Source organism: Cryptotermes secundus, unplaced genomic scaffold, assembly GCF_002891405.2.
Source record: "Cryptotermes secundus unplaced genomic scaffold, Csec_1.0 scaffold802, whole genome shotgun sequence".
In the NCBI taxonomy this organism is placed as follows: domain Eukaryota; kingdom Metazoa; phylum Arthropoda; class Insecta; order Blattodea; family Kalotermitidae; genus Cryptotermes; species Cryptotermes secundus.
The window spans coordinates 400,314-422,832 of NW_019738887.1; the positions used below are offsets into that span (position 1 = coordinate 400,314).

A 22,519-nucleotide genomic window follows, 5' to 3' on the forward strand; every position below is an offset into this window, starting at 1 on the left:
TCTGTATGTAAAGACAGTAATCCCTCGATAATCCGGTTACAGTTAATCCTGATGTTGAATAATCCAGATAGAAATATGAAAAATTCTGTTCACAGTTGAGTACATACTTTAAAAAAGAGTCGTGGCATTTAGGAGCAAGAGGACTTTCAGACTGTGTTGAGGGCAGCTGGAGAGACTGAAACCCAAGATTGGCTTCAGCTGGATGGAGGAGACCCTGGACTACAGCTTCTAACAGAGGAATAAATTGCTGCAGTAATATTTTTTTATTTATTTTCATCAGCACTGTCTTACTTACTTACTTACTTACTTACTTACTTATGGAGCTGAGCCCTTCTTGAGGAGAAGCCAAATCTGCAGCTACTCAAGAATTTCCCAGCATTTTATGGAACCCGAAAGTTCATCACAGTGTTCACAAGAGCCCTCCACTGGTCCCTATCCTGAGCCAGATCAATCCAAACCATACCATCCTATCCTATCTCTCTAAGATCCATTTTAATATTGTCCACTCACCTACGCCTTGGTCTTCCCAGTGGTCTCTTTCCTTCTGGCTTTCCCACCAATATCTTATACACATTCCTCGTCTACCCCATTCGTGCTACATGTCCTGCCCACCTCATCCCCCTTGACTTGATCATTCTAATTATACTTGGAGAAGAGTACAAGTTATGAAGCTCCTCATTATGAAGTTTTCTCCAACCTGTTGTCATTTTATCCCTCTTCGGTCCAAATATTCTCCTCAACACCCTGCTCTCAAACACCTTCAGTCTATGTTCCCCCCTTAATGTCAGAGACAAAGTTTCACACCCATACAGAACCACAGGCAAAATTATAGTTTTGTATATTCTAATTGTTATGGTTCTGGACAGCACACGAGACGACAAAAGGTTCTGGACTGAATGGTAGCAAGCATTACCCGAGTTCAATCGCCTCTTAATTTCCTCCTCAGTCAGGTTTTGATTTGTTATTATTAAATTCTCCATTTATATGTTTTCTAGTATTTTGTGTCTTGTAGGGATATCTTTTGCTTCATGAATACGGGTTATCGAGAATTTACTGAATAACAATTAACTAACCACCCGCAGTCGCAGGACAGAATGCTTTGTGAGTTCTGGCTGGAATTCCCGTAGATAGGTCGCCGTTGTCATTGTAGTCAACCACGGGTGTGGTCAGTTCTCTCTGCAGCTGTATAGTCTCGTGGGTGAGACTTCTAACTTGAGCCAGCAGCTCCTCGTAGCTTGACACTGGCAGAGTCATGCCGCCGCTCGCCGGCGCACATCTGCAAAGACACACGGTCTTAAAGTTATATATATAGTGTATATATAGTACTAGTATAAGCGGCCTCCGTAGTCTAGGGGTAACGTTCCCGCCTCATGACTCAAGGTACGCGGGTTCAAACCCGGCGGGGGTCGTGGCATGTAAAAGATCCTCATGTCTCTAGGAGACCTCTGAGCAAAATTAGGCAAAGTTTCCCGCCCACGTAGTTTCCAATGCCTCCGGTAGATGGGGAAGCATCGGGTACCACTGTCAACCTCGCTGGCTGAACGGGGCTGATAGCGAGCACCAGTATCGGAAGGGTATGGCGACAGTAGAAATTAAAGGGGGACGCACAATGGACCAATAACTGGTCTAAGTGAATGGGGAAACCCACCCCCTCTAATAATAATAATAATAATAGTATATATATTCTCGATACAGATAGCGTCGTTAAATAACCAAGTAACCTTGAGAGAAAAAACTAATCGCCCACTTTACGTAGTTAAACGTACCACACAGAAAACGACGAGTACAATTCTTCTATCGTTGCACATCTGTTACCGCGGTAACGTTTTTACCGAACCGTTACCTAATATCGACATACACAAATACGTGTTTCAGGAGTTGTGGCTGGATGGCGCATACAGCTGCATCTAATATAGCGACGCCTGTAAATTCGGCCACCTGCCACCATTTGTCGCGGCACAGCTCGGTCGGTATAGCGATGGGCTACGGGCTGGAGGGTGGGAGTTCGATCTTCTCTACTCCACGTTGTCCAGATCGGCTATGGGGCCCACACAACCTCATATCCAATGGGCATAGAGGGCTATTCTCGAGGGGTAAAACGGCCGGGAGGTGAAGCTGACCACTCACCTCCATCTAGTACCGAACTCAAGAATGGTGGAACTGTACCTCCACTCCCCAGTAAGTCTTCATGGGGTGGTGCTTAAGTTATTAAGCACAGGGACTTTAATATTTACCTACATTATTCAATATCGAACGATAGAATGACTATTGATTAATGAACTGGAAAGGATTTGGAAGGAAATGGTATAGACCTAATAGAGTTACTTTCCTGGAATATGCCTGGAGAGACTGGGGGAAAACACGCAAAAACCTGCCATGACTGCCGTTACTGCTACACTCTTCATCTTGGCCACCTCCCAGAATATCATGATATGGTTATGTGCATCTTCTAACTTGCCTGACTGATTCTTTTGTACCCGTCTGTAGGAGTGCAAATCAGTTCACCCATCACTTCCTCACATGTACCTTCACAACGCCCCTTCCATCATTCACTTGACATCGATGGCCTCATAGCTAACGAACCACTAAATATTCCACGGGTTTGCCGCACCTCTGCTTTCTGGAAGGACGCTGGTTCGATTCCCGATGAGGTTGTTGGATTTTTCCAATTGACCTAATCCTTCCAGCTGCACTGTGGCCCTGGGGTTGACTCATCCTCTAACAGAAATCAGTACCAGGAATCTTCCTGGAGGTAAAGTGCAGCCACGACGGGCAAGGCTGACCTCACCGCCATCTGTGAGTCTATTTTCTAGAAAATATGGGAGCCTCGACGTCTCACAACTCTATGGGCCTCCACGGCCTGTTACAGGGATAGCTGTACTTAACCTCACCGCCATCTGTGAGCCGATTGTCTAGAAAATATGGGAGCCTCGACGTCTCACAACTCTATGGGCCCCCACGGCCTCTTACAGGGATAGCTTTACTTAACCTCACCGCCATCTGTGAGCCAATGTCTAGAAACTGTGGGAGCCTCGACGTGCAGGTAATCCACCATTATTAACACTGATTTGGTGGAGGTGAGTTGTCAGCTTCACTGCTGTATATGAGAATGGGTGAGCCCCAGAGCCGGCCTGAAGTTATGGAGGAAAGAAAACTGTCTTTCCCCCTGTCAGGAATCGAACCCCGACTCCTTGGTCGTCCACCCCGTAGATTAGTCGCTATACAGACTGTATTTACCCGGCTCCTCGAAACGCAGGGATGGGAGTGAAACCTCCAATCACAGTCTACAAACACAGTGTGTCCACGTTCTATTAGGACTGTGTTAATTAAAAACACAAGACATGAAGTATTTTCAGAATTTCACTCTTTGTATTCAAAATAGTCTCCTTCTGAATCAATACATAGGTGGAATCGATTGAAAAGTTTTCGAAAACAGTCACTGTACTCCTTTTGTGGAATCGCATTTAAAACTGCGGTACATTCCCTTTGAATGTCCTGGATGGAGTCGTGACGGTCTCCTTTCATCGCCAACTTAACTTTTGGGAACCAGAAATCTGCTGGAGCCAAACCTGGCGAATACGGAGGATGATCAAGGATTTTGCTCCCTTTTCTGGCCAAAAATCGCGCACGATCTTCGATTTGTGGGGTGTGGCACTGTCGTGGAGTAACGACCAGGAACCTTGCTCTCGATATTCAGGTCGAATTCAAAGAATTCTCGTCCACAAACGATTTAGGACTCCGAGATAATAATTAGAATTCACTGTTTTGACCTTCTGGCAGATATTCCTTGTGGATGATTCCTTTGGAATCGAAGAAAACGGTTAGCAGTGTCTTTACTCGACTCTTTTGCATGCGCACTTTCTTTGGTGTCGGCTTCTTTGGGCTCAACCACGCTGCACTCTGCCGCTTTGTGAGAGGCTCATATTGAAAACACCATGTCTCGTCACCAGTAACAATCGATTTTGTAAATTTTGTATCACTTTGGGCCGACCGTAACATGCCTTTGCAGTGCTCCACTCTGGCATGTTTTTCATCGCCTGACAGCGCGTGCGGTTCAAACCGCGCACAGACCTTCCGCTTGTCCAAATCCTCGGTCAATATTTGATGCACAGTACATTTGGGTATTCCCAAAAGCTCCTCGATGAGCCTTCCAGAAACACATAAGTCTGATGCAAGGATTTCGGTCATTTTTCTCACATTTTCTTCAGTGTGACTTGTTCTCGGCTTTGAAGCACGTGGAGCGTCTTCAATGTCCCCCCTGCCGTCACGAAATACAGCATACCACCGAAAAATGTTCGAACGACTCAAACAATCACTACTGTACACACTTTTCATCATTTCGTACGCTTCTCCGGCTGTTTTGCCAAACTTCAAAGAAAGTTTGATGTTGGCTCTCTGTTCAACCGCCATTTTCCGACCAGCGTCAGAACAGTACTGTTACATTCAAGGTCAGAACACATGATGCAGCGATGCTTGCGCTTTGAAATTATAGACAGCCACAGCTGAAACTTCAAGAATCTTAACGCCACAACTCGCCAACAGATGGCATTGCAGGGCAAAATAATAATAAAAAAAAGAGTCCTACCGGATCGTGGACATACCGTGTATTCTGTATGACTACAGCTGGGCTCGAACACTGTACTTCCTATAGCCAAGAATACGGCGTTAGTGCTAGACCATCCTGTTGGTTGACTGATGAAAAGCTGGAGACAGATAGGTGGCGACAGAATTCTCAGGGGACAAAGCAATGTTCTCTACGCCCTACCACCCATGGCCATAGGACGAGAAAACCTTGAGACAAGAAAATATACTCAAAGCTATCTGGCGGCCGGGCAGTGGTTGCAGCTGCACTGTGGGTGGAAGGGAGAGATGGTGACGTGCTGCAACTAAGGCCGTGTTATATAGCCCATAGGCACGCTAACTATCCTTAGTGATCTCGACCAAATCCACTGAGCATTCTGTTGAGAAGGGCCAGATATAAAAACAAGGACCGTACGTAACACTGTTACTTACTTCCACTCCAGGAGTGATTCCAGGGCGCTCCGTCGGCGGCGCTGTGTATTACGCATCGTTCATTTTGTCCTTCACTCTGAACTGTTATAACATGCGCGAGCACACACACATTAACAGTTAATAAACCGCAATTACTGTTACGAGACATGAAATGCAACGCACTTTTCTGTGTCTTTAAAAATTGCTTGAATACTTCTTCTTCTTCTGTCTTCAGCGAACGACGTCCTGATTCCTTTATTAAAACGAAGTTCGTCAAATAATATTTCATAATTAAATTTCTACCGCATATAAAACACATAAAGAGTTCCCATTACAGAGCTGCTTTGGAAAATAATTGTTGTTTCTTCCGACAATCATATGAAACACGTTAAGACCTACTCAGAGACTTCTAATGCTAAAACAAGTGGCACACAGCACCCACAGCGCTTTATTCTGATTAAGTTCACTTCGACGTACGTCTTAGAAATTTCGGAACTTACTACCCCACTAAATTAATACCCAGCACGCCTAAGCTTCAAATGTTCACACTTACGTCTCCAAATTCGAATTTTTGGATCTTGGATAGCGTCTTCTGAAAACCCTTGACCCCAAAGGCCACTCTTCCGGCACCCTCTCCCAAACCTTACCCATTCCAAAATCTTCCGTAAACAAAGCTCTCCGATCTCAATTCGACGACAAACTAAAGATGTCGTATTATCATAATATGTTAATTAAATCAGTTATAAAGTTCGTAAATTCTCTGATAGCTCAAATCGTAGCCCTTAATAATCCACTATAAGATATCAATTAACTTATTTTTAATAATTTAAATGTTTTGTACTTTTAATTTGATGTCCTTTACTGATTTTATAATAAAAACAATGGAACATTATGTAAGATTCGAGGTTTTCACGGCGGTGACTATGAAGAATGTCGTCTTCTGGGATGTGGCGCCGTGTAGATATTGTATAAACCGACGTTTATACCTGCAGAGGGTGCAGGTCGATGCAAGCTCGGCAGCTTAGTCCCGACCCTATTGGGTCAAAGCTCTCCCGATAACCATGCTCCCTCCCCGATACGATCTTATATCGTCTCTGGCCTGCTACCTACAGTCCCATCTCCACAGACCCTTCGCTGTCTCTTCTAAAGGCGCGTCCACATTACTCGTGCTCGTGCTCGTGTGACTCGCTATGCTCGCGAGTAACGTGGACGATATGACAAGTCACGAGACAAGAAAATTTTAAATATAAAAACTATAGCCAATAAATTAAAATACGACTACAGCCTATACACACTACGAGTAAATATACGGCTCCTCACGCGCCAAAGCCTGGCGAGCAACTGAAGTAGTGTGGACGAAGATTTACGAGCACAAGTAAAAGACAGACGAGTCTCCCGACGAGCACAAGCACGACTAATGTGGACGCGCCTTAATAGGAATAGCTTCACCTTTTTATGTTAATAACACTGGTTTGGAGCAGCGATGATAAATCCACTTTCATGGAATTTATATTGGATTACTTGTATTCCTGGGATTGTAGATTAATTTCGGACTATCTCAACACTGGAGCCGGAATGCACGGACGCCGGTGGAGGGAGGAGGCAAGCCAAACATGTTTTAATTCAAAAATGGATTGCTGACAAATCAAAATCCAAAGAAATATACCAAATGGCGAGCACGAGTAATGTGGACGCGCCTTAATAATTTCCCATGTGGCCCACCCCTCCTGTCCTTATATAGCTGGGTGTTTTCGACTGCTGACTCAGTCTGCAGCCACCTGCTCGCGCTGATTCCTCGCTCGCGAATTTTTTTCTTTTTTCTTCTACCCTTAAGAAACAATATCCACACGGCGCCAACCCCCAGAAGACGCATTCTTCAATACAACTTTAGCGTAATGGGGGTAAAATATTTAAAAAGAATTCTGAGCCTTTAGCAACAGGAACATAACACTATACGTCCTGTCTTATAATGAACTCCACTTAAGATTTTTTCTTAAGGCCCGTTTTCGGGAACGCATTAAGTCCCAAGTCCTAATATGACTGAACGTATAAAGCGCAGGGCGCGTAATCTGATTGTATTTTTCGCCAACGAAACAAATACGTTAGTAACTAAAAAGAAATGAATTTATCCTTGTTAAGATTTCAAGTTTTCACGGCGGTGACTATGAAGAATGCCGTCTTCTGGGATGTGGCGCCGTGTAATTTTCTTGGTTGAACCGACGTTTTGGAGGAACGTATCGCCTCCATCTACCTTCGTTCTGCAGCAACCTGCTCACGCTGGTTCCTTGCTTGCGGATTTTTTCCACCCTGAAGATGGAGGTGATACGTTCCTCCTAAACGTCGGTTCACACAAGATCTGCACGGCGCCACATCCCAGAAGGCGGCACTCTCCAGAATTTATTGTTGTTTTCATCTTAAGAGGTAAGGTTAGAAGGTAAAGCTGTCCCTGTGACAAGCCGTGGAGGCCCATTCGGTTGTGAGACGTCGAGGCTCCCACATTTTTCTAGACAATCGGCTCACATATGGCGGTGAGGTTAAGTAAATTTATCCCTGTGACAAGCCGTGGAGGCCCATTCGGTTGTGAGAAGTCCAGGCTCCAACATTTTTCTAGAAAATCGGCTCACATATGGCGGTGAGGTTAAGTAAATTTATCCCTGTGACAAGCCGTGGAGGCCCATTCGGTTGTGAGAAGTCCAGGCTCCAACATTTTTCTAGAAAATCGGCTCACATATGGCGGTGAGGTTGTCAGCCTTAAGCGCCGGCTGCCCTCTACCCACAAGAAGATTCCTGGTACTCATTTCTGTTAGAAGCTGAGTCCACCCCAGGGCCATACAGCGACTGGAAAGATTAGGTCAATTTAAAAAATCCAATGACTTTTTTTCCGCCTGTTGCAGTAACATTTGCACAGATTTCTTTTTGTTCGAAATTTGCACTGCCAGTATATGCTTGTCGCGGCCGATATGTTGTACCGTGAAACATTTCTCTGCTGCTAATTTTGTGTCGCACATCTTACAGTATAAAATGTTACCGTCAGTTGAAAATATATCATCTCCAAATTCAGCTACAATCTGCTTTAAATGACACGATTTAGATGGCTTTGCTTTACGCATCGTGATAAAATGAATCACTCAACTGCAACACAAAACTGAACTTTTCACACTGAGAACCTTTCGTCAACTGTATCTTTGTGCGTACGGCCAAGGGCGAGAACCTGAAGACAGGCGGAGTTTTATTGCGCAACGATATGCCACAAAAAGCGAGGGATCCCGACTGGAAATATTTGTAACTAAGCAAATTTCTTTGCATAGAACTTGGAAAGGGTCGCAGTGTGAGCGACCGCTGTCATACCCTGCTGCCAGCTTAAAATGTTTTATGATACGTAATGTCAGCACTTTCCGCAAAACGAACGGAAAGGACGGAACATTATTACAACTTAGTGTAGCATACTGTAGTAGCAGGTATTTCGGGTGCAGCTGCAGGCTGCATTTGTAGAGGCAGGAGAAAGAGAAAGAACGCTTTACTTTCATATTATTCACATTTCTGAAAACATATGACGAAAAATTCCCTAAAATGGCGGAAATTACAAAAAAAAATATCCTTAGAAGTCCAAATATTTACCGAAAAATCACCCCAAACAGCAAAAAATTACATAAAAACTTAAAATGACAAAAAATACCCATAAAAGTGACATTTCTGTACCAGCAGCTCATGTCCAGGATTTATATATAGGATACAAGGAAAAAAATGTGACATGTCATCAAAACCCGGGTCCTGGTAATTATGCTCCTTTCACAGGAACGAAAGAGAATCCTACTACAAATGATTATGCTTCCGTGAGAGTGCGTGGTCGTGAAGAGTGAGAGTTAAACCAATGGTTAAAGTTTCCGAAATAACTCATGTCCTCAGGTCAATGCCGTGAAGGTGCAAAACTGCCAGAAAAAGAAGCTATGTTTGCACGGGAGATGATTCACATATAGTTCACGTTACAGGCAGACTTCTCAGTTCGTAATGCCCCCAGCTTCTACATGCCTACAAACATACCCCACACAGATATGCATGCCTTGAACTGGATTCGAATCCACGATCCCAGGATTCGAGCGAGCGAAGACACTGTCATCGACTCTGGCTGCAAATACCTACGACAAAATGAACTTCTCTATCCCAACGAGCTAATAAGATGTGTGTGTAACCTTCTGATCAGAATGCGTTATCATGCCTGAGGAAGAACGGGAAATGCTTCTGCAACGAAGTGAGGAGATAGGTCACAGAGTAACAAAGAAGACAGGAAGATGAAATGGGCATAAAGAAGATATGGTTACGGGGAAAAGAGACAGGTAAAAAAAAAAGGTAAAGCTATTCCTGTAACAGGTCGTGAAGGCCCATAGGGTTGTGAGACTTCGAGGCTCACACATTTTCTCTCAGATGGCGGTAAGGTTTCCAGGCCTACGCGCCGGCTGCCCCTTACCTTCCAGGAAGATTCGTGGTACTCATTTCTGTTAGAGGCTGGGTCGACCCTCACGGACATAGCCCGGCAGGAAGAATTAGGTTACTTAAAAAATCCAATGACCTCATCGGAAATCGAACCCACGATTTGCAGCACAGCGCCTCAACCAACTACGCTGCCGCGTGCCCCTCCGTAATATATTTAAATCTGGAAATTCGTTCATCAAAAAAAAAAAAAAAAAGAGTCAACACTCAATTTATTTCAAATACTACCGAATGTGAGTGAAAGCTCTACTGCCCTTTACAGTCGCATCCATCAACATTACCGGATTTCCAGTGTCGCTACAACAAAAGCTAAGACTCGAGAACAATTTAAATATTCTGGGTGTAAGGAAATTTGTCATTTTACACATACCATATTTACAATTACACTTAACTTCGGACTGATTCACCCTCTCAGAAGACATAAAACGGAGACATCAAGCAAAACGTAACGCATGTGCCAGTAGCCTCTTTCCCCTTGCTTCCAGCAGGGGTTCACAAAGTCTCGGCCGAGACACCGACTATCCTTACTGACGTATTTCGTGTTTTTCTTCGGTCCGTTCAGATAAATTCCAGAATATTACTTCCATTAAGTCATGGCTTCTCCTTCCAAGTCCTCCCCAATTCATGACTCATCCTAACAATCGACGCTATATAGCCTAGACGCTGACAGCGTCGTTAAATAATCCGCAAGAAATATTATAATTGCATTTACCGCCTACGTCTTCCAAGTATCTTACTCTTTCGTGTGTTTGCTAAGTCTACTTCCGTCAAGGCCCTTCCCAATTCATCACTCCTCCTACCATCCGACTCCAGATACTGACAAAATAGCTAAACGACCCTCGGAAAAATCCTTCCATTTACATCTACGATTTCCAAGTAGTCTCTTTCCTTTGGGTTCTCCTACCGGAAGTGTGTATGCACTTCTTTCCCAAGCGTGCCACGTTCCCAACCTTCGCCTCAATTCGAATATCCTATTAATGTTTGGTGAAGAGCACAACTTACGAAGGTCGCCATTATGGAACTCTCATCAGGCAAATGAACCAGAAACTACACGAAACGGTCTTCTGGCTTGTAACACCGCATAGCTCGGCCGACATTTCGGAGAAACACATCGCCTCCATCTTCAGGGTCAAAGTGCAAGCCGAGCAAGAAACCAGCAGAAGATGAGTTTGCCGCTTGCCTTCCCTGGTTTCCTCCTTCGTTTATTCTTCAACCCTGAACTACACGGCGTCACAACCAGGAGACCGCACTCTTCACAGTCACTGTGATAACCTCAGATAAACATCTCTCCTTTATTATATTACTTATCAGTGCAAACAACCCCCGAGATCTAGTTTATGCTGTAAGGACAGGCCATCCCTGTAACAGACTGTGGAGGGCTGTGAGACGTCGAGGCTCCCACATTTTCATGGCAATAGACTCACAGGCGGCGGTGAGATTGCCAGCCTTACACGCCGGCCGCTCTTCGCCTCCAGGAATATTCCCGACACTCATTTCTGTTAGAGGCTGAGTCGACCCCAGAGCCATAGTGCGGCTGGAAGGATTAGGTCAATTGTAAAATACAATTACCTCATCTGGAATCGAATCCGCGTGCTTCCGGCTTGAAGTACAGTGCCTCAACCAACTACGCTACTGCGTGTCCCTAGTTTATGCTGCAATTGAACACAAACATACAAGAGAAGAGTTCAACATTTCTTTACGAAAACCAAAAAAAAAAATAATAATAATACGACACAGTCACGTGTCACTACTTCTGCCACAGTTGTATATACTTCAGACTGAACTGTGCGTATGAGACGAGAGGGCAAAGCACTCATATCCCACCGATGTCTCTTTGACACAGAACTCGTTCGTGGAAACCAAAAACGCGCCGTCGTAACGCGGCTTCGAGAGGGGAACCCAAGCACAGAACACTACTCCACCAGGACCACCGGCAAACTGCAAGACAGACCGCGCGGTCCCCTGCCAACCCTCTGTAACACAATAACACGTGCATCGTGTCGACATCGGACACGGCGTCGCGGTGGTGAGACTCGCACCCGGGTGACTGCAGTATTGGCCAAGCGAAGAAGAGAAACCTAAGCGCAGAAATAGCGTATTGAAGTCCCTCCTTCCCAGATCGCATTTCGACTCCGTGGAGACAAATCAATCTCCCTTTCGGGCATCAGTCCATTACTCGGGAACCTAGGTTAGTACAAGTACAATAAGGTTGGCCCTGTGCTTAACTAATTAAGCGCCATGAAGACGTATGGAGGAGTGGATGTACAGGTTCACGCATTCTTGACCTCGGCACTAGTTGCTTCACGTCCCGACCGCTTTACATCCAGAACCCCTGGTATCCATTAGACAGCAGGCTGGGAAGGCCCCAGAGCCGATCTGGACCCTGTGGAGAAAAGAAAAATTTTGTCCCTACCGGGTCTCGAACTCTGACCCCTCGACCGTCCAGCCCGTAGCCAGTCGCTGAGCTATCCCGGCTCTAGGCCAGTATAAGGTACAGTCTTCCGGAATGTGACACCGTGGTACTCTACTTCAACCATAAACTATAAATTATTGTCTTTATTTATATTTATGTAACGGGGAGATGACAGAGGTGAGAAATTACGTAATTTCGGATTACCATAGCAACCAACTGTCGAATGCTAACAGGTTATGCAGTCGGTCAAGAACAAGATTTTCATTCACCGTATCGTGTCTATTCTGTAACTACTGATAATATTTTAATGTGGGTATGTGAAGTGTGATATACTCTACACACAAAGTAGATGGTTTACGACTAACTATTTATGCCTGTTATTAGTGGGAGATAGCCTTGAACGTCGGCCTCGACGCATTATTCATTAACATGTAGGACTGGGAAGGAATACGGGAGAAAGTAGGGGAAGTTAATAGTACGAAAGCTTATGCAACAAATGTCAGGACTTCCCAAAGAATACTCAACAGATGTTCTACTAGCACACCACAAAAAACTCATGTTCCTGACACGTGCACAAACGCGAGGCATCAGTCCACAAGTCTACTTATATTGCACAGTTTGCAATGATCTTTAAAGTTACCTAACCGGCAAATAAAAATGTGAGGACTGTTCAATTGAAACCCGTTCGCTGCGCTGCTAGCGAATACGACCGTTCTCGCAAGTTATCACGTGCTGTGTGCGCACCAGCAGCCTGTCCTTGTTGCCCACCCCATGATCGACTGCACACAGCAAAGCGGTATGGCGACGCGTCATAAAATTACCCACGAAACCAAAATAGCGCAGTGATCCTAAGTATCCTTGCAGCGCGAACCTTAATTATCGGTTTATACATGCGGTCCCACATGTTCGTCCATATGCAGCCGTACGCTCGCGCTGAACTATGAAGAGCTTACTTACTTAATCCGTTCCTCTTATATCTTCCGGTACCGAGTTTTTTTTTTTATCATTTTACAGATGGTAGGATTCCTTGGACGAGTGATCAGTTCGTCGCAAGGCCTCTACCTACGCACAGGCCAACACAAACAGAATAAACACAAATACCAAACATCCATGCCTTGTGTGGGATTCGAACCAACGATCCCGGCTTCCAAGCGAGCGAAGACAGTACATGCCTTTGACCGCTCGGCTACCGTGACCGGCAACTATGAAGAAACAGCGACAAAATCCAATTCATAAAAACGTAAATATTGACAAAATCATTCCTGATTATGAGGAGCCGGGACAGCTCAGTCGGTAAAGCGGCTACGGGCTGGACAGCCTAAGAATCAGACTTCGATTCTTCGCGATGTCCAAACCGGCTCTGGAGCACACACGGCCCCTTACACATGTGTACTGCAGTCTGTTTCCCTGGGGGTAAAGAAGGCAGGACGTGAAACTAACAACTCACCTCCATCTGGTGTTCAGATTAAGAACTGTGGAGCTATACCTCGACTACCCCTTATGTCTTCATGAACTTCAGCTTTCACGCTGTTACATATTACGCAAGTGATTTCCTGTGTTAATGGATACAAAGATAATTAAAAAAGGTAAAAGGGATAACTCAGTCGGTATAGCGACTGTCTATGGGATGGACGACCGAGGGGTCGCAGTTCTAGTCCCTGTAAAGTCAGAATTTTCTCTTCTCCATATCGTCTGGGGTCCACCCAGCCTCCTATCCAATGGGTACCGGGGGCTCCTTCCCCGGGGGTAAAGCGGCGGAGGCGTGAAGCTCACCACTCACCTCCAGCTAGTGCCAAGGTCAAGAAAATGTGGATCTACACATCCACTCCCCCATATGCCTTCATGGCGTAGTGCTTGATTAGTTAAGCACAGGGACGACTTTACCTTTACTTTTCAAAAGGGTCAATCTGTCCCCGTGCTTAATTAGTGTACGGTGTAACTTCAGCTTTCGGGTGTAAGCCGCATCGAATTCTGAAACTTTTCTGTTTCAGCATACATTGCAGTTGTCATCTTCGGGGTTAAAGTCTCTGTGGTCAGATCGGTCGGCTAAACTGCTGCTGGTCCTCGCCAGCACAGTCCTTCTTGGTTGCGAGTCCCAGTGTCTCATGACTGTGGGAGTCATGCAGTTCGGTCGTCATAGTAAGGGGGGGGGGGTTAGGTAGCCCTTACACACATCACGCGGTGCAAGATGTGGGGGATAAAAGGACGCAGGGCTTCTGAAACCCCACGGATATTAATCTGCCGAAAAGTTTGAAAACCTACAACATTTCAATATTCTGAAAACCCCAAATTACATACAGTAGCTCAGCTACTCAAGAATTTCCATTATTTTATAACCAACAGGTTCCTTACCGCGTTCACTAGAGCCTGAGTCAGATTAATTCAGTCCACATCACCCCATTTTATTTCTCTAAGATCCAACTTAATATTATCCCCCCACCTATGTCCAGGTCTTTCAAGTGGTCTCTGTCCCTCAGCCTTTCCCATCAAAATCCTATATGCATTCTTCTTCTCCCTAAGCATTTTACATGCTCTGCCCATCTCATCTTCATTGTCTTGAAGAGTTCAAGTTATGAAGCTCCTCATCATGCAGTTTTCTCCAACCTCCTGTCACCCTCTGTGGTCCAAATATTCTCCTCAGCACCCTGTTCTCAAACACCCTCAGCCTATGCTCCTCCCTCAAAGTCAGATATCAAGTTTCATGCCAATACAAAACCACAGACAAAATTATAATTAACCTTCCACAAGCCCAAGAATCCCTGCCCAGTCTAATAGTTTAAAATGGTAAAATATGAAATGCCACATGTAAATGGAATGAGTAAAAATGTTGGGATCTCTTCCTCCATTCATATTAAGAAGGATTATTAAGGTAATCAAAAGTACCGTTCAAAGATGGGTACATTTGGATGTCGATCTAATTAATTGAAATTATATTTGACAAAATAACACTGGGCAGATACCAAGGTACCAACATGTGTACTCAAAATGAAATCCAAGATGCACCAAGACGAATCCTATGTTGGCTGGTTACTTGGTGAATGTACTAGATATCATGTCTCTCTAATTCCCTGTGAGGGTACTTCATGCTTTCAGTAAGCAACATTATGCAACAAACGTCCTGTGTGCTTAAATGAGCTCATTCAGTTTGGCGGCTCCGGTTCCCATCATCTGCTGAAAACATAATCTACAACTTCCTAATGATGCAACCTCTAAAATTTTTAGACAAAAGTTCTGCTTTAATGACAATATACACAAAGAACTTCAGATAACAAAAAACGTGCATCTGACAAGTAACACTACTTACTGTCTCACTGTCTACCACAAATCCCCAAATAGACTGCCTTGGGATTAAACCTGGTCATCACAGGCCAGAAAATAGCATTTAACCATCTGAAGCATGAGAATTTGTTTACACTGTCACTATTATGCCAAATTATTAACAAACCAACTCAACTAATTAACATCACTATAATATTAAAACTGCAAACTGGTAATCCAGGCAGTACTGCACATTAGTAATAAGAGAAATACATATACATACATAAACATAAAGTTCCTACAAGACTTGCTATACACTGATAATAAAATTATACATAATATCCAATATAACATGGTAAGTGTTCAATGAAAACCTGTGGAATGTAATATTTCAAGTAACAAATATGATAAAATATAACTGTCCTTCGAATATAACATATAAAATATTATATACTCTGATGCCACGGCATTGGTATAATTTGAAACATTAATTGAACAATGAGGCAGAAACAATATCATGAAAATTTTCATCTGAAATTATATCAACAGAACAGTTTATTAGAGTGCCAGAAACGGTAACCAAATATGCATCCCTCTTTCATGTTCTGTTTATATTATTATCTGATTCATTTAAAAAAAACGGGATCACACGACTTTTGTTACATTCCACATCGAGCGAACCACCACCACCGTCCACACCCTCAAGCATTTTACGAAGCTTAAATACTAATACAATGTACCAATACAAACAAGTCTTACCGTTATTGCAAAAAAAGAGTTAACTTCAGAACCACAATATATACATATGATAAATAGCACTATCGTAAAAAAACATGTAAATCGAACACATGAAGATAATACACACAAACTTCGAACTCACAACCACCTAATAAACATCCCCTACAATATCTGTTTATGTTGGCAGACTGCTGCTAGATGGCAGTGAAACTCAAACCACAGTATGTCCAAAATTACAGAATGAATACGCTAACGGACAACTTTAAATCGATAACAAATGGAAATTTAGAACATGAATACGTGCAAACTGAAACTCAGACACCCCTTCCTATTAAACTACCACCTCATTTTTAAACACCAAAATGATAAAAACTTTTTATATCTTCAGCTGAATGCACCATCACTGTCATCTAATTTCATCACCGAATTCTTTTCACCAACATAACATGCGCTTTAGGGACGGACGGACGTGGGACACAAACCTTCATTACACTGCTCATATTTAAATAATATATATTATATTAGTACACTATCACAATGATCCCGTAATAAGTAGAACGCATTATAAGCTTGAGTGGCCAGTATTCCCTCAAAGAGTCAAGAAAATTCCCGCCTTATGTGAAACTCAAATGTTCTTTCGCGGGTTCAGACGAGCAGACACTAGACACTAACTTGAATCACATGAATCTTGATTACAACCTCATTTCTTTCAGGTGCATTTGAATATTATCCTTTTTTTATTGCTAGTGGGGTGGAACTAAGTCCCTTGTACTGCGGCCAATTCTGGCCTATTGTACCAGGCCCAGATGATAGGTGAGAGTGATTGTGGAGCAATTGGTGGAATGAAGATTGGCAGGGGAAACCCAAGTACTCGGAGAAAACCTGCCCCAGCGCCAATTTGTCCACCACAAATCCCACTTGACCAGACCTCGGGATCGAACCCGGGCCGCCGCGGTGAGAAGCCAGCGACTAACCGCTTGAGCTATGGCGCTGCCTAAAATATTATTCTAGGTCTTCCAATTGATTTCTTCCTACTTCCCGTATTCCAGACTAATTAATTTTAAAAGAGTGAATGTATGCATAAGGGGTAGGCCTAAACCAGGCCTTTGCACCATGACCGTCAGTGATCAATGTTTTTAAATACCGTATAATGCACATCATTTCAGAATTTCATATTGTAAAATTTGAGAAATTTCAACTTTTATTCTGAATTATAAATTATTTTTGAACTTTCTATTTTTATCATCAATTTACACACCTTCTAAAGAACGAAAGCAGAAAAAAAATCCTAAAGAAGTGATTATTTTAGAAAAAAAATATTAGAATGCGGATTGCGAAGGTCTTAAAACACTGTTCTAGATTGTGCACGAAAGAGTCTCGTCCCGTAGAAGTGCTGCGTTATGGGCACCTGTAATCTGGCATACTGCAACGTCCTTCGTATTGCATACCAAGTGAATATAATAAGGCAATTTATTATGGGTTCCGCACCGACCCTAAATTTTGCCGTAGTTCTAGTTATGTTCATACATTAACGTTGGCCACACTGACCAGCGATGATATCAGTAGGTGACGTTCTCAAGAGATGGCACAAGTATTATGAATTCCGTTTCCGGCCACGTTAGACTGAGGTGTACGAAGAAATTTGTAAAATTAGGAAATATTTTATGTGGTAATTTGACATTAGTGAATTTTAATAAGAAAAGTTAGTTAAATGTACATTTGACCTTCCACTAATATGGATTACTGGTCAGTATGGACCTTACTAACAGTACTATTAACTTACGTGTATATGTCGGGTGGAGTGGAATTAACTTTCGAATTGCCCGATAATGCTAAAGAATGCTTCTACCAAGAAATCCAAAAGAACGTGTCATCAACATTAGAATTTCAGGTAAACATTTCAGGTTCATTATTCATACGCCATATTACAGAGGAAGAGTACGTGAAGCTAGTTTACTGGAGACTATAGAAGGTTCTGAGTCCATTTCTGTTTTCTAGGTTGTTACAGGCGGCCAGTACGACGTAGATGTTACGCTGGAGGCCCCAAACAAGGAAATTATTTACAGACAGACGAAAACGCAGTTTGACAGTTACAACTTTATTCCAAAAATGTCTGGCGTATATGTAGTTTGCTTCAGTAATGAATTCTCAACTTTCTCACATAAACTTGTATACATGGATTTTCAAGTGGGCGATGAACAGCCGTTGCCCGGATTAGGCGAACATGTCACTGTCATGACTCAGGTGAGAACATAACCTTTAAATTCCACATCTACAAAATAATTCATTATAGTAAAAAAGAATTCGAATTATTGCTATGAATAATATTGCTTGATCTGTTGTGCATATTCCTACCATGGCAAAAGCTGCATTTAGCAAGAAGAAGAATCTTTTTACCAGCAAATTGGACTTAAATTTGAGGAAGAAACTAGTGAAATGCTAGATTTGGAGCATAGCTCTGTATGGGGCTGAAACATGGACACTTAGGGCAGTAGATCAGAAACATCTGGTAAGTTTCGAAATGTGGTGTTGGAGAAGGATGGAGAAGATTAGTTGGACCGATTATGTGAGAAATGAAGAAGTGTTAATTAGAGTCAGTGAGCAGAGGAATATCCTACATGAAATAAGAAAACGGAAGGCTAAGTGGATTGGTCATGTTTTACGCAGAAACTGCCTTCTAAAAGAAGTTATTGAAGGAAAGATAGAGGGGCGGATAGAAGTGACAAGAAGACGTAAGAAGATGCTGGATGACCTTGGGGACAGAAGAGGATACTGTCGTTTGAAGGAGAAAGCTCTAGATCACATTAAGTGGAGGAATTGTTTTGGAAGAGACTGTGGACCTGTCGTCTGACAGATTACTGATGATGATGATGATGATGATTCCTACCACAGGGGAAGGGATAGAAATATATAGATTCCAGTGATGAATTATGACAGTGTATTAGAGGACTAAGTATCCGAGGAGGGAGTAAGAACTTGAGAATAAAAATGTTGTAGGTGTGACATCATTGTTATTACACAATTTCAGCTTGACTCAGCACCCATCCAAGCATGCATTGCGTGAATGCAACTTTTACAGTAGGTCATGAACAATTAAAGAAGTCTTCTGTTTCATTGTATTGTATTGTGTCTATTCCGTGAGTACTGATAACATTTTGACGTGTTTATGTAGAATACTGCATATTTGTGAAAACAAAAATGAAAGCCTAACTTCGACCACTTCCTGACAGATTTTAATGTAAAGACCTCAAGGTCTTATTTGTAAAAATAAAATTTTAAGGTTGGCAGCATGAATGTGGTGGTAAAGTTCTGAAGTTACTTCAGTCACTGTTAATATGCAAATAGCCACATTTATCTTAAAATTAGAAGATAACACAATATGATGTTAAAAGAAGGGATACAGTTTGATTTCATCCTGTACTCTTTGTAAACCATTGTACCTATCTTTTCTAGATGGAGTCGTCGGCCCAAGAGATACACAAGAGTCTGAGTAGTATAATAGACTACCAGACGCATCACAGACTGCGTGAGGCGCAAGGTCGCAAACGCGCTGAAGACCTTAATGAACGTGTCATGTGGTGGTCAATATTGGAAACATTAGCAGTTCTAATTATCACTGTCGGACAGGTGTTTGTGTTAAAAAACTTCTTTGCAGAAAAGAAACCCTCACAGATGAACTCAAAATAGTAAGAGTACGGTGCATTCTGTGTACATTAAATTCTTGTCGAGAACATTATGTGCCCTTCCAGTTTCTAAGAAGTGAGTCTTGAAATCTGTCACAGAGACCAAAAATGTGTTTAGATCAGTTTTGGGGGTGTTGTTAAAGTAATGTATGAGAATGTGGATGGAGGCAGTTTGTGAGGTTGGAGACTGCCAGTTTAGTTACTATAAATAGGGCATCATATAGAGAATATATCAGAAAGTACTTGAGTCATGGGCTCCAGAAATTGGTACGAGAGCCAGCAGCAGTGTAGCTTTGTCGTCTTTTGTTGTGTACGTTTTGAATTGTTGGTTTTGTCCGTGTGAAATTTGTTTGTTAGAATTTTCCATTTTTCTGCATTTCCATACTTATACGAATCCAAAATTCTGCCAGTTTCAGGGAACGCTAATAATAATGGAGGTACTGTGCATAGTAATTAGTAGATTTGACTTCTTAACAGTGAGTTGTTATGCAAATGCAGAACTGTCTCATGTGCTCTGTCTCCTAGAAGAAACCGAATAGTGTAACAATTTTGGCATGTTTGGTCCCTTTCCTTTAACTCAAAATAAAGGCATAAGGTGTGGTTCATTCTTTTCTAAAACTCTTGTCCCAAACATTTTTCACACCAACAAATATTTAGCAGGATGGGTTTCATGTTTAACTACCTGTTTTCATATTTCATGATAATTCACTCGGTGGTTTTCGAGTCGTTTGACACATATACAGAGCAGTTATAATAGGTGCTCTGCAAGAGAGAGAAGGCACATGAAAGGTATGCAGTTTGTAACATTGTTTGTTTGTACTAATGTTGGATTTGCGTTCTGGAAAAAAAAATACGAACACAATGATTGTGGATTCTTAGAAGTATGAAATATTTCTATTTAAATGAAAACTAATTTAATTTCTTTAAATTTTAACAATAAAATTATGCAGTACAAGTACACATCATATGCAAGTTTAAAAAGGTATGAAGTAATAACAACAATGCAATTAGCTTCCGCTCACTTTAATACGAATTACTTGCAGACAAATTGAGAAAGGCATGGAGAAATGTAAATTATTATGTGGGTTCACAGAGGAGGAATGTAAAGGGAAAAGGCACAGTTGTTTGATTTTACCTTCTGCATCCATTTTGTTTTGGAACACAACCATCACATAAATCAGGTAATACCTGTACTATTACTTTGTAGTGTGCATTCTCATGCAAGTGATGTGTGTCTATTGATATGTGTAATAAAAAATCTTGGCACATGATTATCTTCTCAGTATTGCGTGTCTTTAAGATTGGGTTCCTAAAAGGCACATCAATTTTTATACTGTGATCTTGCCCATTGGATGTGTACTTTAATATTCATGTTTGGAAAGCTTTCATTGGATTTGTATGAGAGTGATGTCATTGATTTGTTTGCTCTAGTTCACAAGGATTAGATGGAAAGTAATGTTGGATATATTGCCATACCACTTTACACAATAAACTGAATTACTCTAACAGTATAAAGTCTTTCTTGTTAATCTTTGTATACTTTACTTGATTAGATTTTAATCAGTTGCTAGTGATGTCATATTCATTCCTGTAACTGCCTGGTTGTTAACCTGTCCTTTGTCGAGGCACTGTGCTCGAAGCCGGAAGATCACAGGTTCAATTCCTGATGAGTTCAGGGGATTTTTTTAATTGACTTATAACCCTTCCAGCCGCACTATGGCCCTTGGGCCAACTCGGCCTCTAACAGAAATGAGTACCAGGAATCTTCCTGGGGGTAAAGGGAGGCCAGTACATAAGGCTGACAACCTCACTGCCATCTGTGAGCCAACTGTCTATAAGGCATGCATGCCATTCATTTCTTTACTGTGAAATATTGCGAACTGCTGAAAAAGGATGCACTGAGTGTGTGTATGAGAAGTTATTGGTACTGTTTTTTACTGACATTTCAAAATGTTGATATAATAGTGGCTTCAGAATTGATATCTCATAACATGGTTGCACCATTATGGGAGAGGAGTTCTGTAATGTGTATATTGCTACCTGAACCCAGCTTTTCAGATTAAAAAGAATTAGATTCTGTAAATATATCTTTGAAAATGATCTTCACTGCAAGAGATGTTCTGGGTTTTTATTATGCACTGGCACAGTATCAACATGTTGGAATACTAGATATTCTGTTTACCAGTAGATTCTCTTATCCCTAATATGCAGTGAATCTGTGACTTGAAAAACAAACATTCCTCTCAAAAATGCCACACAATATATTGCCCCAATAACCTTACTTCAATGTTAATTTCTGTTTTACTCATATTCACTAGTTCTAATGTGAATGTAACCTAACCTGTCATGAAATCTTACTCATTAAAAGAAGTACACCATGTGTAAACCCAAATATTTCTTGCTGAATTATAGATTCTTTCATTGGGATGTGTCACCATATAGCCTAGCAGAAATTTACTGACATTTTTGAGGAATGCACTACCTTCATCTTCATGTTTGCTTGCTCAGCTACGGCCGACTTGTCCGGTTTTTCCGTCTCGAACAACTAAACAAGTCAGCTGTAGCTGAACACAGCATTGATCTGGGACACCACATTCAGCTTCAGAATACCTCCATCCTCGCCACCAAGACCCACTATATGGATCGCATCATTAGGGAAGCAATTGAGATTGAACTACATCCCGAAAATATGAACAGGGATGGGGGCTTTTGTCTCAGTAAGTCATGGAAGCCTCTCATCTGTTCTCTTAAAATCCCCCCCCGGGATATGACGCCAGATCCAGAAGGCTACACAGGCCATGACCGACTAACATAACAACCCCCCCCAGCTTAAGGGTTAGTGCCCAGCCTTTAACCTTGCCTTTCTCTCCCCCAACACAAAACCCTGCTTGTCCCAACTCTTTCCCCCCCCTCCCACACTACTGATTTCACTTGTAGACTTGTCTCT

At 42.4% G+C, this 22,519-nt stretch overlaps 2 protein-coding genes across 3 annotated transcripts in view; one reads left to right on the plus strand and one right to left on the minus strand.

Annotated features, from left to right (window-relative positions):
- LOC111871273 overlaps positions 1-16,043 on the minus strand; it is a 136,690-nt gene extending 120,647 nt beyond the window's left edge. Inside the window, exons 1-2 of one of the 2 annotated variants that reach the window (XM_023864251.2) lie at positions 15,911-16,043; positions 1,074-1,276 (exon numbers count right to left, since the gene is read on the minus strand). In XM_023864251.2, coding sequence (XP_023720019.1) covers positions 1,074-1,254 — 181 coding nt within the window. In that variant the 5' untranslated portion in view covers positions 1,255-1,276; positions 15,911-16,043. Of the gene's footprint in view, positions 1-1,073; positions 1,277-9,457; positions 9,528-15,910 lie in introns of those variants that run through there. The other variant, XM_033754184.1, reaches the window with a different exon arrangement.
- Positions 16,044-17,473: 1,430 nt separating this feature from the next.
- Positions 17,474-20,844, plus strand: LOC111871278 (transmembrane emp24 domain-containing protein 7). The gene is made up of 3 exons (XM_023864261.2): positions 17,474-17,780; positions 17,888-18,133; positions 19,343-20,844. Exons 1-3 carry the CDS (start codon positions 17,625-17,627, stop codon positions 19,574-19,576), a joined length of 636 nt encoding a protein of 211 aa, XP_023720029.1. The 5' UTR covers positions 17,474-17,624; the 3' UTR covers positions 19,577-20,844.
- The last annotated feature ends 1,675 nt before the right edge of the window (positions 20,845-22,519 follow it).

What these genes read in the sequence shown, in the direction of transcription:
- LOC111871278 (XM_023864261.2), top strand. Translation starts at nt 17,625, where the DNA reads ATGGATTACTGGTCAGTATGGACCTTACTAACAGTACTATTAACTTAC. An exon ending in CATCAACATTAGAATTTCAG is followed by an intron (nt 17,781 to 17,887) that starts GTAAACATTTCA and finishes TCTGTTTTCTAG; the next exon opens with GTTGTTACAGGCGGCCAGTA. An exon ending in ATGTCACTGTCATGACTCAG is followed by an intron (nt 18,134 to 19,342) that starts GTGAGAACATAA and finishes TATCTTTTCTAG; the next exon opens with ATGGAGTCGTCGGCCCAAGA.